The sequence below is a fragment of the Lithobates pipiens genome, unplaced genomic scaffold, assembly GCF_037356315.1.
Source record: "Lithobates pipiens isolate NorthernLeopardFrog02 unplaced genomic scaffold, aLitPip1_a1.2 Scaffold_157, whole genome shotgun sequence".
In the NCBI taxonomy this organism is placed as follows: Eukaryota; Metazoa; Chordata; class Amphibia; order Anura; family Ranidae; genus Lithobates; species Lithobates pipiens.
In genome coordinates, this window is record NW_027507746.1 from 1,299,700 (window position 1) to 1,317,159 (window position 17,460).

Below are 17,460 nucleotides of genomic sequence, written 5' to 3' on the forward strand. Positions count from 1 at the left end.
CAATCTCCCTGATGTGTGCCCTCCTGATCCCTCTGGTGTGTGCCCTTCCAACCCTGTCATGTGCCTTCCTGACCCTCCCCTGGTGTGTGCCCTCCTGACCCCTGTACTGCACCCGCCCAGCCCCCCTGGTGTGTGCACTCCCAACCCCCATACTGTATTATATTACATACTACTGACCTCTGTACACTGTCCTACCATTTACTGACCTCTGTACACTGCTCTACATACTACTGACCTCTGTACAGTGCTCTACATACTACTCACCTCTGTACACGGCCCTACATACTACTCACCTCTGTACACGGCCCTACATACTACTCACCTCTGTATATGGCCCTACATACTACTGATCTCTGTACACGGCCCTAAATACTACTGACCTCTGTACACCGCCCTACCTACTACTCCCCTCTGTACGCTGCCCTACATACTACTGATCTGTGTACACCGCCCTACATACTACCGACCTCTGTACACGGCCCTACATATTACTGACCTCTGTACACCGCTCTACCTACTACTCACCTCTGTACACTGCCCTACATACTACTCACCTCTGTACACCGTCCTATATACTACTCACCTCTGTACACCGCCCTATATACTACTCACCTCTGTACACCGCTCTGCATACTACTGACCTCTGTACACTGCCCTACATACTACTGACCTCTGTACACTGCCCTACATACTACTGACCTCTGTACACTGCCCTACATACTACTGACCTCTGTACACCGCCCTACCTACTACTCCCCTCTGTACACCGCCCTACCTACTACTGACCTCTGTACACTGCCCTATATACTACTGACCTCTGTATGCCGCCCTACATCCTATGTGACCTTTGTACACTGCCCTACATACTACTGACCTCTGTACACTGCCCTACATACTACTGACCTCTGTACATGGCCCTACATACTACTCACCTCTGTACACTGCCCTAAATCCTATGTGACCTTTGTACACTGCCCTACATGCTACTGACCTCTGTACACTGCCCTACATAATACTCACCTCTGTAAAGTGCCCAGGGGAGTGGACCCTGGGCAAACTGTACAATGTTTGCCCGGGGTCCAATCAATATTCAAGAAGGCCCTGTTTACAATGTGATTGGTTTGTTGTGCTGCTACTGCTATGGTTTATCCAGGCATTAGAGTTTGCTTACTGTATCTTTATGCATGGCTGATCAGTCCTTGATGGGATGGGGAGGCTCACCCCCACCTCTCATGTGTGTTGCAGGTAGGGGTGCTGGTCTCCCTGGCAATGAGTGATTGTGCTGTGTATGCCTGGGAGACATGTGACGAAGGCACGCCCAACCACGCCTCCTCAAAATAGCGGATATCGGTGCTTGATGTGAAGGCGGAGATGAGAGATGGACAACCGTACTTATCTTATACTAGCTGAGGCCTCATACTCTGGTGTAGCCCTGGGAGGAGATACGTATTTGCTGTTGCCTCTATCCAAGTAATATGTTCTCCATGGTGGGCGATGGGAGATTTTTTGGTCAATTTATTAGTATACATATCAATGGTGACTACTATCCTTCCAGAACTCTGGTTGCACACATGGGTGCAGTGCAACATCTTACTCATGGTATGCCCTCAATTTCTTTTGGGTCTCAGTGGGCTTAGTGAGGTCTTACAACGTTAAGCATTGTGCTCCATGGAATTATATTACCTTCATTCTCTGTATACAGATGTGTACTTTGCTGCTCCATGAACCTGGTTCTCTAGAGATTTGGGTGCACTCATTGATGCATTTTGAGTGCAGTATAACATCTCATCTATGGTGTGCCCCCTCCCCACTTTTCCTCTTTTGCCCCCCCCCCCCCCCCGATGGTGAGGCAGTGCTATGTTGAGAATGATGCCCCCATAGCATTGCATTCTCACTCTTTGTATATAAATGAATGGGATTGCTGATCCATGACCCTGGTCTCCTGCATGTTCCTTATCCATTCCGGTGCTGACGCAGCCCCAGGTCCTCCATTCCTCCCTCGGTTACGACATTCCCTCCACATGAATATCTGGGAGTTGATATACTATTTCTAAGTATATGTTGTTCTTCTACTATGGTAGGACACATAATGCGTTCCTCGTATTCTAGATCATTATCAATGTCAAAATATTCCAATAACCTTCTGTTGATTAATGGCACCTTTGTACCTCCAAAGAAGCTTTTCTGCGAAACGCGTTGAGATACACTCCTCACCCTCTGCCAACACTGCATTTTAATCAGGACCTTGTTGGATTTGTACCATCTATCCATGTACCTATTAGGACAATATCTATCACAGGCTGACAGTCCCTGTAGTAACACGTATGAATACGGGGGGTGATAAATGAGGTGTTTATCCTGATATGCTTTTCCTCGTGTAGAAGTCTTATTAACACACGGGAAATGTTTTAGAGAGAGATTTTTATGTGTAACATCCAATAAATTAAAATGTTTTTCATTAATATGTTGTATTTATTGGCTCCTTCCTGAGAGAACAAATACCTAAAATGCCCCATTCCCTTTTCAGTCTTAAATTTCTACGAAGCTGAGAATAATAAAAAACTGTCAAACCCAACGGAGTACTGCTATGATAAAGGTCCACTAAACCCGGTCAGGTATGACAAAGGTCCACTGACTGCTATCAGGTAGGACAAAGGTTCAGTGGACACCAACAGTTATGACAAAAGGTCCACTGAGCTCCATCAGGTATGGCAAAAGGTTCTTTGAACCCCATCAGGTACGACAAAGGTCCACTGAACCCCACCAGGTATGACAAAGGTCCACTGAACCGCATCAGGTATGACAAAGGTCCACTGAACCCCACCAGGTATGGCAAAGGTCCACTGAACTGCATCAGATATGACAAAGGTCCACTGAACCCCACCAGGTATGACATAGGTCCACTGAATCCCATCAGGTATAAAAAAAAGGTCCACAACTCCATTGGGTGTGACAAAGGTCCATTAAACCCTATCAGGAATGGCAAAGGTCCACTGACCCCAGCAGGTATGACAAAGGTCCACTGAACTCCATTGGATGTGACAAAGGTACATTGAACCCCACCAGGCATTACAAAGGTCCAATGAATCGCATCAGGTATGACAAAGGTCCACTGAATCCCATCAGGTATAAAAAAAGGTCCACTGAACTCCATTGGGTGTGACAAAGGTGCATTAAACCCTATCAGGTATGGCAAAGGTCCACTGACCCCAGCAGGTATGACAAAGGTCCACTTAACCCCACCAGGCATGACAAAGGTCCACTGAACCGCATCAGGTATGACAAAGGTCCACTGAACCCCACCAGGTATGACAAAGGTCCACTGAACTGCATCAGATATGACAAAGGTCCACTGAACCCCACCAGGTATGACAAAGGTCCACTGAATCCCATCAGGTATAAAAAAAGGTCCACAACTCCATTGGGTGTGACAAAGGTCCATTAAACCCTATCAGGAATGGCAAAGGTCCACTGACCCCAGCAGGTATGACAAAGGTCCACTGAACTCCATTGGGTGTGACAAAGGTCCATTGAACCCCACCAGGCATGACAAAGGCCCACTGAACCGCATGAGGTATGACAAAGGTCCACTGAATCCCATCAGGTATAAAAAAAGGTCCACTGAACTCCATTGGGTGTGACAAATGTCCATTAAACCCTATCAGGTATGGCAAAGGTCCACTGACCCCAGCAGGTATGACAAAGGTCCACTGAACTTCATTGGGTGTGACAAAGGTCCATTGAACCCCACCAGGCATGACAAAGGTCCACTGAATCGCATCAGGTATGACAAAGGTTCACTGAATCCCATCAGGTATAAAAAAAGGCAATTTTTGAACCCCACCAGGCATGACAAAGGTCCACTGAAGCGCATCAGGTATGACAAAGGTCCACTGAATCCCATCAGGTATAAAAAAAGGTCCAGTGAACTCCATTGGGTGTGACAAAGGTCCATTAAACCCTATCAGGTATGGCAAAGGTCCACTGACCCCAGCAGGTATGACAAAGGTCCACTGACCCCAGCAGGTATGACAAAGGTCCACTGAACTACATTGGGTGTGACAAAGGTCCATTGAACCCCACCAGGCATGACAAAGGTCCAATGAATCGCATCAGGTATGACAAAGGTCCACTGAACTCCATTGGGTGTGACAAAGGTCCATTGAACCCCACCAGGCATGACAAAGGTCCAATGAATCGCATCAGGTATGACAAAGGTCTACTAAACCCCACCAGGTATGAGAAAGGTCCTCTGAACCCCATCAGTTATAACAAAGGTCCACTGAACTCCATACACTACTTTACAGGCAGACTAAGGGGACCCCCACCCCCGGGCATGAAATTTAAAGGAACATTTCATTTTTATTGTTTCACTTTAAGCAGTGCTCCCGAAAAAAAACTGAGGTTTTTAAAACTTTGTTTTGCATTGATACATGTCCCCTGGGGCAGGACCCGGTCCCCAAACACGTTTTATGACAATAACTTGCATATAAGCCTTTAAAACTGAGCACTTTTGATTTTTCATGTTCATGTCCCATAGACTTTAACGGTGTTCGCATCACATTTTTTGCCTGTTTGCACACCTTGTTAGTGTTCTCAATTATTTGAGGTGTCATCATGTTTTTCTATGTGGTGTATCTCCATCTATAAGACATTCTGATCTTCCAATTCATTAGTGTATAAATAATTCTGGGTTGTGCAACATGATGTGTTAAGATTTTGCTCTATAGAAAGAAAGTTTACACATGTTTCCGTGTGTTTCAGAATTGTCTCTACTTGGAGGAGCTTACCCTTCACCAACAGACGTTGCACAATTGTGTTCATCCTCAGACGTGAGGCAGAGCTCTGGAATTTGGAAAGAACTTTTGTTCTAATAATTGGAGGTTCAATCAGTTGTGTCTGAAGTCTTCATTGTACATTCTGTAGTATTATATCATCATTACTGTACATTCTGGAGGATTAGGAGTATCTGGTGACTCTCTAGAACATTATGAGTGCGGGGACCTGACCTACAACTGGAGCATCTCCACTTTAAATTTAGCGTTGGTGGCTTTGTTTGTGTTATCTGTAATTGATAGGTGGGAAGTCCGGGGGTGTTGCTAGGTGGGAAAAAAAGACCGGGGGCTTCAGCCTGAAGGTAAATTTGATAACCCCTCCCACATTTTAAAGTAATGCCTCGTACACACGGACGGATTTTCCAACGGAAAATGTTCAATGGTAGCCTTTTGTCAGAAATTCCCACCGCGTGTAGGCTCCATCAGACATTTTCCATTGGAAATTTGCAACACACAAAATTTCAGATCTGGATCTCAAATTTTCCGACGACAAATTCCGTTGTCAGAAATTCCGATGGTGTGTACACAATTCCGAAGCACAAAGTTCTACACATGCTCGGAATCAAGCTGAAGGGCTGCAATTCTCTCGGCTGGTCATACGTGTTGTACGTCACCGCGTTCTTGACGTTCGGAATTTCCGACAACATTGTGTGACCATGTGTATGCAAGACAAGTTTGAGCCATGTTTCATGACCGGTCACGTGATTGCTCTCCTCTGATGTTTCATGGCCGATCACGTGACCGCTCTCCTCTGATGTTTCATGGCCGATCACGTGACCGCTCTCCGCTGATGTTTCATGGCCAGTCACATGATTGCCCCCCTCTGATGTTTCATGGCCAGTCACGTGACCGATCTCCTCCGATGTTTCATGGTCGGTTACATGATTGCTCTCCTCCGATGTTTCATGGCAGGTCACATGATTGCCCTCCTCCGATGTTTCATGGCCGGTCACATGATTGCCCTCCTCCGATGTTTCATGGCCGGTCACATGATTGCCCTCCTCTGATGTTTCATGGCCTTTCACGTGACCGATCTCCTCCGATGTTTCATGGCCAGTCACATGACCACTCTCCTCTGATGTTTCATGGCCGGTCATGTGAACGCTCTCCTCTGATGTTTCATGGTTGGTCACGTGACCGTCCTCCTCTGATGTTTCATGGCCGGTCATGTGAACGATCTCCTCTGATGTTTCATGGTTGGTCACGTGACCGTCCTCCTCCGATGTTTCATGGCCGGTCAAGTGAATGCCCTCCTCTGATGCTTCATGGCTGGTCACGTGACCGCTCTCCTCTGATGTTTCATGGCCAGTCACGTCAACGCCCTCCTCTGATGTTTCATGGCCGGTCATGTGAACGCTCTCCTCTGATGTTTCATGGCCAGGCAAATGTCTGCTCTCCTCCGGTGTTTCATGGCCAGTCACGTGAACGCCCTCCTGTGATGTTTCATGGCCGGTCACGTGAACACCCTCCTCTGATGTTTAAAGGCCAAGCAAATGTCTGCTCTCCTCTGATGTTTCATGGCTGGTCATGTGAACGCTCTCCTCTGATGTTTCATGGCCGGTCACGTGACCACTCTTTTATGCTGTTTCATGGCCAGGAACATGACCACTCTCCTGATGTTTCATGGCCACTCACGTGACCGCTCTCCTCCTCCAATCTAAAGCTACACTCGGAGGAGGAGAGTGGCCAGAAAGAATGGAGCTAATAAGGTATTGACAGGTACCTTTTTCTATGACACTGACACAATGTAGGAAGGATCTATATGAAGGGGCTGCCAGTGATTTTTTCTTAACTTAAGAGTATGCTGGCAGGGCTGTCCCAGGGCCAGGATAGGCTATCCTGATCCCCCCATGTGTGGCACCCGGGGCGGTTTGCCCGATACCCGCCCCTCCCCCTGTTGATAAAACCAAAATATCGGTGAAAAGGGCGAGTGTTATACGCGGATAAATACAGCATTTGGGTTTGGGTTGAGGTGGCAAACAGTGCACCCACAACCTCCCCGGTTCGGTTGGTCAGTTGGGTCATCAGGAGCACCGGAGCACTTACCCCATCTATGGTGGCAATGGCTTCTCCTTCCCCTGCTCTCCTGCTCAGCATCACAGGCGGCTTCCTCTTTCCCTGCTCTCCTCGCATCACGGTGGCTTCCGTATCCTCCCCCCTCTTCAGCGGCCAATTGGAATGCTTCTGCTTTTGGCCAAATCGGGAAATGGATCTTCACTGATTACGAGACATGGGGCTTTTTGGGGGCTCACTCCGGGATATAGCCTGGGTCAGCCCCCCTCCCCATCCAACACCACTGCCTAAGTCCAAGGATATTGCTTTTGCCTATTGCTGTTCACTGCTCTCCGGTAGATAGAGAGAGACGATACAATCTTTGGGGTTATGAATATTTATTCTGCCTCAGCCAATCTCTGAGATGTTAATGCCAGAGATGTGGGCCCGGTGAAGGAGATAAATATTTTGAGAGAGTGGTGGAAGGTCGTTCCCTCTAAGTCTTTGCCTGGGGAGGGTCTAGTGTTGGGAGAAGGTGCCCTCCTTGCCAGGTTTTGCCTTGGTGATAGTGTATTGGTTCTCTCCCTCCAAGTCTTTGCCTGGCAAAGATATAGTGATGGAAAGGTCCTTCCCTCCTAGGCTTTTCCTGGAAAGGATGTAGTGCAGGAATGCCCTTCCCTCTGAGCCTTTGCTTACAGAGGATGTAGTGGTTGAAGGTTCCTTCCCTCCGAGTCTTTGACTGCAGAGGATGTAGTGGTGGAAGTTTCCTTCCCTCCAAGTCTTTGACTGCAGAGGATGTAGTGGTAGAAGGTCCTTCCATCCAAGTCATTGCTTGGAGAGTATGTAGTTGTGGAAAGTTCTTCCTTCCAAGTCTTTGCCTGGAGAGGATGTAGTGGTGAAAGGTCCTTCCATCCAAGTTTTTGCCTGAAGAGGATGTAGCAGTAGAAGGGTTCTTCCCTCCAAGCCTTTGCCTGGAAAGGATGTAGTAATGGAAGGTCCTTCCCTCAAAGTCTTTGCCTGGAAAGGATGTAGTGGTGGAAGGTCCTTCCCTCAAAGTCTTTGCCTGGGGAGGATGTAATGGTGGAAGGTTCCCGTCTTCCCAGGCTTTGCCTGGAGGGGGTGTAGTGGTGGAAGGTTCCTTCCCTCCCAGGCTGAGGGTGTAGATCCATAGAGGTGCAGTATTTTCCCCCTGAGCCTAGGACCTGTTCCTGGAGGAAGAAGCCATACCCAAGAAAGAGTTTTGCTCTCCTAGCTTTCCATTTGGGCCTAAAGTGTCTTAACCTGGTCTATAGCAGAGGCCAAAGAAAGTGAAATGTAGCCACCCGTCTTGGCCTACAAAATCGACATGGTCATACAGAGGCATAAGGCGTCCTACAACTGACCCATGGCAGAAATCAAAAGGCACTGGAAGACAGTCCCCAGTCTGGGCCTAAAGAGTTCTCCAAGATGTTACCGGTGGGGGGCAGTTTTCATTTAAATTTAATACGTACAAAATGAGGATAACAAGGGGTGGGTGTAGAGTATTTATAAGAAAAAAGTCCAGTGAAACTATTTGTACAATTGCTGTGGGTGAATGGGGGCACAATCAAATGTTATTAGGCCATCTTCTTTCCTGGGCACATGTTATTCATTCATTAAAAGCAGAGTGGTTAGGGAAAATGTGGCTTTATGGCCACTAGATGGAGCTGACAGTGATAATAAATAAGTATTTATTTTGTATGATCATCGGCTCCATCTAGTGGCCATGAATGGGTATTATTTTTAGCTCTAATTTGTATGAATGAATAACATCTAACCTGGAGGGAAAAAATGGCCTAATAACATTTGTTTTTGCACCACTTGCTACATGCAGCTTAAAAGGATGAATTACTCAGATTGGTTTAAAAAAATAAATACCCCCCCCAAAAGTATCCCATTTTATTTCTAAGGTTGGGAGGCGGAGCCTCATTATTTGCACAATGGTGATTATATATACAGTGTAACATGGAGGGAGGAACCGCATTACATATATAATAATAAGAGATAAAGGACTTACTCCACGGTGAATACGATGATCCCCAGAGCGATGGAGATGATGGAGAAGAAGACGACGGTCCACATGGCCTTGTGCAGAGCCAGAGCCCCTGCATAGAGAGGGGGAGGGGAGGTCAGGGGTATTTCACCACAATTCTGTCCTATGGGGGGGGGGCTCTAACACAATGATAACAGGAGCCGCTAATCACCTCTGCCACACCCACTCCTAAACATGGCGGGATTCCTTCCGAAGCTTCTACCCCACACACCATGATATGATATTAATTCTGCTTTATATAGCACCGACATCTTCTGTAGCGCTGTACAAAGCCAGGACACACAGGTGCTGTAATAATATTACTCTTTTAGTAGTATTTAGATCCTACAGGAAGTAGGGGGACGTTTTCCTATGGGGGACACAGGGTTCAGTAAAAACCTGGCAGAGGGGACAACCCTTCCTAATGCTAACTAGAATTTAAAAAAAAAATATTTTGTCGGAAGTTGGGCTAGAGATACCACAGGTTCTCTAACACGCAGGTACTTATTAATGTAACCCCTACCCCCGCCTTTCCTTCTGACGACATGGACTCTCACCTGGGTAGCAGATCTCATCCCTCAGACACTTCGTCCTCCTCAGCCGGCACACCGTACAGTTATAGAGGATCTTCGTCTTCACTGTGGGGGGGGGGGGGGGGGGACCCATCAATAATAAGGATAACATGTGACATGGATTATAACTGGCACACAAGATTACTGCTATTACCCATCGAGTCCTACCTACCTCCGAGGGGAAGGTTTTATCCAGCGCACATTGACATTACATAATAACCCCCAACATTGGTGTCAGTGATCACAATAATAGCCCCCAAAATTGGCGTCATTGATCACAATAAAAACCCCCAACATTGGTGTCAGTGGACATAATAACAACCCCCAACATTGGTGTCAATGGACATAATAACAACCCCCAACATTGGTGTCAGTGGACATAATAATAAACCCCAACATTGGTTTTAGTGAGTGCTATATTAACCTCAGAGGATGCAATGATAATCCCCAGCATTGGTGTCAGTGGATTCTACAATAACCCCCAACATTGGTTTCAGTGGATGCAATAATAACCCCCAGAATTGGTGTCAGTGGATGCAATAATAACCCCCAACATTGGCGTTAGTGGATTCTACAATAACTCCCAGTATTGGTGTCAGTGACCACAATAATAGCCCCCAAAATTGGCATCAGTGATCACAATAAAAAACCCCAGCATTGGTGTCAGTGTATGTTATGAAAACCTCAGAGGATGCAATGATAACCCCCAGCATTGGTGTCAGTGATCACAATAATAACCCCCAAACATTGGAGTCAGAGGATGCAATTATAACCCCCAGCATTGGTGCCGGTGGATTCTACAATAACCCCCAGCATTGGTGTCAGTGACCACAATAATAGCCCCCAAAATTGGCATCAGTGATCACAATAACAACCCCCAACATTGGTGTCAGTGGACATAATAATAAACCCCAACATTGGTTTTAGTGAGTGCTATACTAACCTCAGAGGATCCAATGATAACCCCCAGCATTGGTGTCAGTAGATTCTACAATAATCCCCAACATTGGTTTCAGTCGATGCAATAATAACCCCCAGCATTGGTGTCAATGGATAGAATAATAACCCCCAACATTGGTGCCAGTGATCAAAATAATAACCCCCAGCATTGGTGTCAGTGTATGTTATGAAAACCTCAGTGGATGCAATGATAACCCCCAGCATTGGTGTCAGCGATCACAATAATAACCCCCAAACACTGGAATCAGAGGATGCAATTATAACCCCCAAACATTGGAGTCAGTAATGGGCAGTGCACTTGTAAGAGAGGCTTTGCAATTGTCTAGTAATGGCACCAAGTCCCCACCCCCACTCCTGTCCTGCTAGAACATTGGCCCTCCTGCTGAGGCCGAAATCTTCCACCGTATTGTGTCCCCCTCCATGCCAGAGGCCTCCACATGACATTCCCGGGTGTTGACCTTTATATCCCAAGGAAAGAATGTCCACTTATTTGAGTGGGATTGCTGCACTTTACTGATGGAACTCAGGGAATGGCATAACAGTCACATCACATCGACACACATTCCGGAGTCACTTGACATCACACAGTCAATCACATTTAGTGGGCGGTCCGCAGTATTCACATGTGAAAGCACACTTTAGGTATCCATTTATTTCTAAGAGCCTCTCCTTCCACCCGGGGTCATTAGTACTCACAGGACTGGGTTCTCTGTAGTCCCCTCCTCCATAGGTACACCTCTCCCGGGACCCTCCAGGGGAATGACCTCACTCAGGGAACTCTTGGCCTTCACCTAAAAGGCCTTTTGCATACCGCCCTAGCCCCCCCACCTTCATAAAGGTCAGAAAGTTTACAGCCAGCTCTTCCTGGTTGCAGGTCCACTCTTCCCTGGCCTCCTGCCCTGTGTAGGGCCTCCATGTGCTGGTTACATCTGCACTAGTGTAGGGTGACCGGCTCCCATGCCCCAAATGTACTAAGGCTCCTCCCAACCTGACTTATAACTGAGCACTGACTCACCCATGACATCACAGCGGGAGGGCTCTAACTAAAAGGGGCCTAGCACCTGATGACACTGTCTGCAGTAACCAGACACTATTCTGGCACAGAGCCACCTATTGGCAGACTAGCTAACTGCACCTGCCTACACACAGACTACCATACCAATGTACAGTGAGCTGTAGCTATAACAATTATTTCCTGGGACCTGAATAGTTATTTCAAGGCTTCCTGTCTGCTAGAAAGCCACTAGAGGCAGACCGCCCTGGACAATTCTTATGGGACTGCTAAGATAAAGAATTATATGCCACAGTGGTAAGACTGCCATAGACATGACAGCTGACGGTAAACTGTGCCATGGTCACCTTCAGCCAGATGTGGTTGGCTCTGGTTTTCCCATTTCCAGTAGCATGGCCCCACACAGGGTTGAGCTGGCATCCATGTAAACCCAAAGATTGGTGGCATCTCAAAGTCCTCCACCAACTGAGTGCCATTATATTCACAAATAATGCTGTTTTTTTTTTTTTTTTTAGGTAAGGAACCCTCAAACAGTACTCTACTAATAAAACTTTCCGCCATGTTTCTTTCTCTTTTCATCCCCTAAGAGCTCCATAACAATCCAGAACTGAGGTGAAGGGTTATATTTGATTGCCTATGAAGGAGGCCATTCCCTTCTCAGCTTCATCCAACCATCAGCCAAGTCAGCTAGCCGGCCTCTTATATTGGGTGATCGGGGTAAATGCTTGTCATGCCCTTTCGGGGCAACAGCCCTGAATAACCCCAATACACAGGAGTCACTAAATATCACAAATATGGAGGAAAAGGGGGGTACTCACTGCACAGCGGGGGGCACATCACTGAAATGAAAAGAAAGAGAAGACATTGTGAGGGCAAATATCAAACATCATATTCTGTCCCCAACCCACTATAATCTACCCCCCCGCCCATTCCTGTACCCCGAGGGAGGGGGGGGGGGCAAGACTCTTGCTGAATTTAAGTATAAGAACACAGGCAGCACTCTGAGTAATACAGGGAAGGCTGTAGGTAGAACCTATAGTGAGGAAGTATATACCTGTATATTGTACATACAATCTATATATTGTGAGACCTGCCTTGTCTTCCGCTGCAGTGTCCATATCCAAACCCAATGTTTGTAGCTAGGCTGTTGCCAGCTGGAGCTTTGTTTTTCTCATCTGGGTTTGTTAGAGGTCTCCTATGCCTAAGGACATTGATTGCTTCTGCCTGCTTCTGAGGAGTGCTCCTCTGTATATAGAGATAGAAGATACAATGTATGGGGTTAGGAATGTTTATTATACCTGGGCCAATCATTGAGGGGTTCATGTCAGTGATGTGAGCTGGGGAAGGAGATAAAGATTCAAAGAGGCCTTCTAGAAGGATCCTTCACCTCTCAGATTGCTGCTTGGGGAGGATGTATCTCCAGAAGGGTCCTTGCCTCCCAGGCTTTGCCTGAAGACAATGTAAGTCCAGAGGACCTTCCCTCTTAACTTTGCCTGTGAGTCCAGAGGTCCCTCACCCCCAGGCTTTTCCTAGAGAAGATGTGAGTCCAAAAGGTCCCACATTCCCAGGCTCTTTCTAGAGAAGATATGAGTCCAGAGGTCCCCCCCCCAGATGCCTGGATATGATTTGAGTCAAAGGGTCCCTCCTTCTTTCCTAGGCTTAGCCCAAAGAGGGTGAGAGTGCAGAGGTCCCTTCTTCCCAGGCTTTGCCTAGAGAGGTTGTGAGTCCAGAGGTCCTTCCCTCCCAGGACTTCTTAGCAGGACGTATGGTGTGCTTAGGGGTTCCAACAGAAGTATTAATACATCCCAACATATGAATACCCTTATTACAATTAATGAGATCTGTGCCAAGACAACTGTCATGGGGTTTTAATCTAGATGAAATGTTCTGATGGCTGGGACCAGGAAAGGAGATAGAGATACGAGTAATGTATCTGGCTCAGTCACCTCAGCCCAATCCAATGCTCCTCTCTAGGTGGAGTCACCCTAAAATTTGGTGAGACCACCGCCTTGCCATTCTACAATAACATACATGAATCCATCATTCATAGACTCCATACCACTGTGTGCGTATTCCACCAGCTTCACTTCATGGAGCCAATCCCAGTAGGCAGCAATTTTAAGTCGATCCCGGGAGATCTCTGGGAAGGAGAGGGTGGATCATGAATCAAATGTAATAATCCAGTAGATGGATGTCAGAACAATTATTTTCATTGTGGAAATATTAAATATCTTTGTATTTACCCAGTATCCTGAAAACCCGATGAGTCTTCTCTGTGATAGTGAACACATCATCTTCATCTGAAAGACAGGAGGACATGGAATATAGATCCAGAAGAAGAAGAAGAATGAGAGAGCGGTTACAGTGATGGTACATGATGGGTAGACTATGAGGATGGAGGAAGATGATGGAGAGGACAGTGATGGTACATGATGGTTAAACTACAAGGATGGAGGAAGATGAATGAGAAGACAGTGATGGCACATGATGGTTAGACTAAGAAGATGGAGGAAGATGATGGAGAGCACAGTGATGGTACATGAGGGTGAGACTAAGAGGATGGAGGAAGATGAATGAGAGGACAAGGATGGTACATGATGGGTAGACTAAGAGGATGGAGGAAGATGATGAGGAGGACAGTGATGGTACATGATGGGTAGACTATGAGGATGGAGGAAGAGGATAGAGAGGACAGTGATGGTACATGATGGGTAGACTAAGAGGATGGAGGAAGATGATGAGGAGGACAGTGATGGTACATGATGGGTAGACTATGAGGATGGAGGAAGAGGATAGAGAGGACAGTGATGGTACATGATGGGTAGACTAAGAGGATGGAGGAAGATGATGAGGAGGACAGTGATGGTACATGATGGGTTAGACTTACTAGGACGAAGGGTGAGGGTGAGACTAAGAGGGTGGAAGAAGATGAAAAGGGCAGTGATGGTACATGATGGTTAGACTATGAGGATGGAGGAAGATGATGGAAAGGACAGGAAAGGAAGATGATGAGGAGGACAGTGATGGTACATGATGGGTAGACTATGAGGATGGAGGAAGAGGATAGAGAGGACAGTGATGGTACATGATGGTTAAACTACGAGGATAGTGGAAGATGATGAAAAGGACAGTGATGGTACATGAGGGTGAGACTAAGAGGGTGGAGGAAGATGAGGGCGAGGACAGTGATGGTACATGATGGTTAGACTTACTAGGACGAAGGGTGAGGGTGAGACTAAGAGGGTGGAAGAAGATGAAAAGGGCAGTGATGGTACATGATGGTTAGACTATGAGGATGGAGGAAGATGATGAAAAGGACAGTGATGGTACATGAGGGTGAGACTAAGAGGGTGGAGGAAGATGAGGGCGAGGACATTGATGGTACATGATGGTTAGACTTACTAGGACGAAGGGTGAGGGTGAGACTAAGAGGGTGGAAGATGATGAAAAGGGCAGTGATGGTACATGATGGTTAGACTATGAGGATGGAGGAAGATGATGGAAAGGACAGTGATGGTACATGATGGTTAGACTACGAGGACGAAGGAAGATGATGAAAAGGACAGTGATGGTGCATGATGGGTAGACTAAGAGGATGGAGGAAGATGAATGAGAGGACAGTGATGACAAATGAAGGACAGACCTGAAGGAGCTGGGAAGGATGATGATCTGAAATGAGGGGAAGAACCTGAAGAGGGGATGTCAGATGAAGATAAAAGATGGAGAGGACAGTAACGGGGTATGAAGTATACAGAACATTCAATGGAAGCAGAGGATGGGGAGGAGAGGGGGAGCAGTCAAGAGCCAAAGGAAAAAGATGACATGATGATATACCCAGAAGAAGTGGATGGGTTTATGCAGGAAAACAGTGGTGGAGGACACGGAGGAAGTAGAAGGGTTATGGAGAGAGAACTGAGGTTGAGGAAAGAGGTGAAAGTTAGATCTTGGTGGGAGGTGAAGACTGAAACCAGAAGTAGATAGGGATTATGGAAAGAGAAGAGCGGTGGAGGACATAGAAGTGAGAGATGAAGATAAGATCCAGAAGAGAGGGTTTAGCAGTGGAGGATATAGAGGTGGGAGATGAGGATTGGGTCCAGAAGAAGTAGACGGGTTATGGGGAGAGAACAGAGGTGGAGGATATAGAGGTGGGAGATGAGGATTGGGTCCAGAAGAAGTAGACGGGTTATTGAGAGAGAACAGAGGTGGAGGATATAGAGGTGGGAGATGAGGATTGGGTCCAGAAGAAGTAGACGGGTTATTGAGAGAGAACAGAGGTGGAGGATATAGAGGTGGGGGATGAGGATTGGATCCAGGAGAAGTAGATGTGGTTATGGGGAGAGAAGAGTGTTGGAGGATATAGAGGTGGGAGATGAGGATTGGGTCTAGAAGAAGTAGATGGGTCATAGGACAGTGGTGGGGAATGATCAATCAGGTTGGTAGTAGGAGGTGGGTTCTCACCTAACCCAAAGTGGTTGAAGCTGTTGGGCCCGGGGTATCGGGTACAGCGGGTACTGTTGGTGGCTCTCCGGTGCTCCTCACACAGCTTTTTAAAGCGCCCTGTCAGGTTCTTCTCGGGTTGAGTGCAGAAAACACACCCTGAGGATGTCGGGGGCAGCAGAAGGAAAAGGAGGAACCTGAAAAGCCACATCCTGTCCACAGGGGGCGACACGCGGTGGTAATGGTTGGCTCTTCGGTTGGGCGTCCCACCTGGGAACACCAATCAGAGATCACTATTCTCTCGCTCCATGGGTGGGGGGTACAGAGGAGCAAACATCACATGATGGGACCCGTGTTGGTGACCTCATAGAATTCTGAGATTTCTCATGGAAAGGAAGGTGTCACCACCGGGAACCCTCGGGGGCTCAGAACTTCCTGAATGACGACCATTACAAGTCCCTATAAATAAATCCCCACCATCACCGGGATCAACAGACAGAGAAGATCCACCTTTTATCATCAGAACACCAACCTTCACCTCCATTCAGTCACTGAGCCTAGGCTCAGATGATGTCATCAGCCTGCTGCAGGCAGAAGGAGGCATTTCCTCAGTCTCCCCTCCCCCAGTGATCAGACTGTACATTGTAACTTTGTAGAGGGAGCAGCAAGGGGCTGATCTGTGTCAGACATTTGTGGCACTGGGACTGACATGATGGTGTCATCTCTGAGCCGCTGTCTCAGTCCAGGAAGTAGACGGTGACTCTGGGTGATGCCTGAACACAGATGGTGCCATCCTTTCCGGAGAGAAAAGCAGATGAGGGCACAGCCAGGGATATATCAGGACAGCACAGTGGCTGAGTGGTGAGCCCCTCCCCCTGACAGCACTAGGGGGGGGGGGGCGCTGGTTCAAATCCCACCCACAGCACCCCCTACCTGGAGACTACCTGCCCTCCCTGTTCCTCCATAGACAGGCTGGGAGGAGATTAGAGTGTAAGCTCCTGGGGACTGATGTGACTGGATAATATATCTGATGGGGGATCCATGGGGGGGGTGACTGGGAGGAGCCTCCCTGTTCTCTTATACTGAGCTCCGCCCTCCATGGAGCCTGAAGCCCCCAAAATCTCCCTCCCCCTCCCCCATACACCCCCCAATATCTCCCTCCCCCTCCCCCATACACCCCCCAATATCTCCCTCCCCCTCCCTCATACACCCCCCAATATCTCCCTCCCCCATACACCCCCCAATATCTCCTTCCCCCTCCCCCATACACCCCCCAATATCTCCTTCCCCACTCCCCCATACACCCCCAAATATCACACAATCTCCTATGTCCCCCCCCCCCATACACTGGGAGATTGTACAATCAGATTGTATGGTGGAGGGGTGGGGGGACATAGGAGATTGTATGGAGTATTACCATCCCCCATCCTCAGGAGCCCCCATAGTTACCGCACAGATATCAGAGATCCGACACGTCCAGTGGGAGGAGCCAACTGACATAACCGACACCAACTGACACCGGAGTCATGTGACTGATCCCTCCCCTCCCCCTCCAATGTGAGCCAATCAGATCATTCTCCAGTGTATGAAGGGGGGGGGGGG

General features: G+C 47.7%; 1 protein-coding gene across 1 annotated transcript in view; it reads right to left on the reverse strand.

The window, feature by feature from the left end:
* LOC143981438 (sperm-egg fusion protein TMEM95-like) overlaps nt 1-16,989 on the reverse strand; it is a 29,271-nt gene extending 12,282 nt beyond the window's left edge. Inside the window, exons 1-6 of the mRNA XM_077479277.1 lie at nt 15,880-16,989; nt 13,665-13,721; nt 13,481-13,561; nt 12,240-12,260; nt 9,435-9,515; nt 8,863-8,950 (exon numbers count right to left, since the gene is read on the reverse strand). Coding sequence (XP_077335403.1) covers nt 8,863-8,950; nt 9,435-9,515; nt 12,240-12,260; nt 13,481-13,561; nt 13,665-13,721; nt 15,880-16,069 — 518 coding nt within the window. The 5' untranslated portion in view covers nt 16,070-16,989. The remainder of the gene's footprint in view (nt 1-8,862; nt 8,951-9,434; nt 9,516-12,239; nt 12,261-13,480; nt 13,562-13,664; nt 13,722-15,879) is intronic.
* Nucleotides 16,990-17,460: the final 471 nt, after the last annotated feature.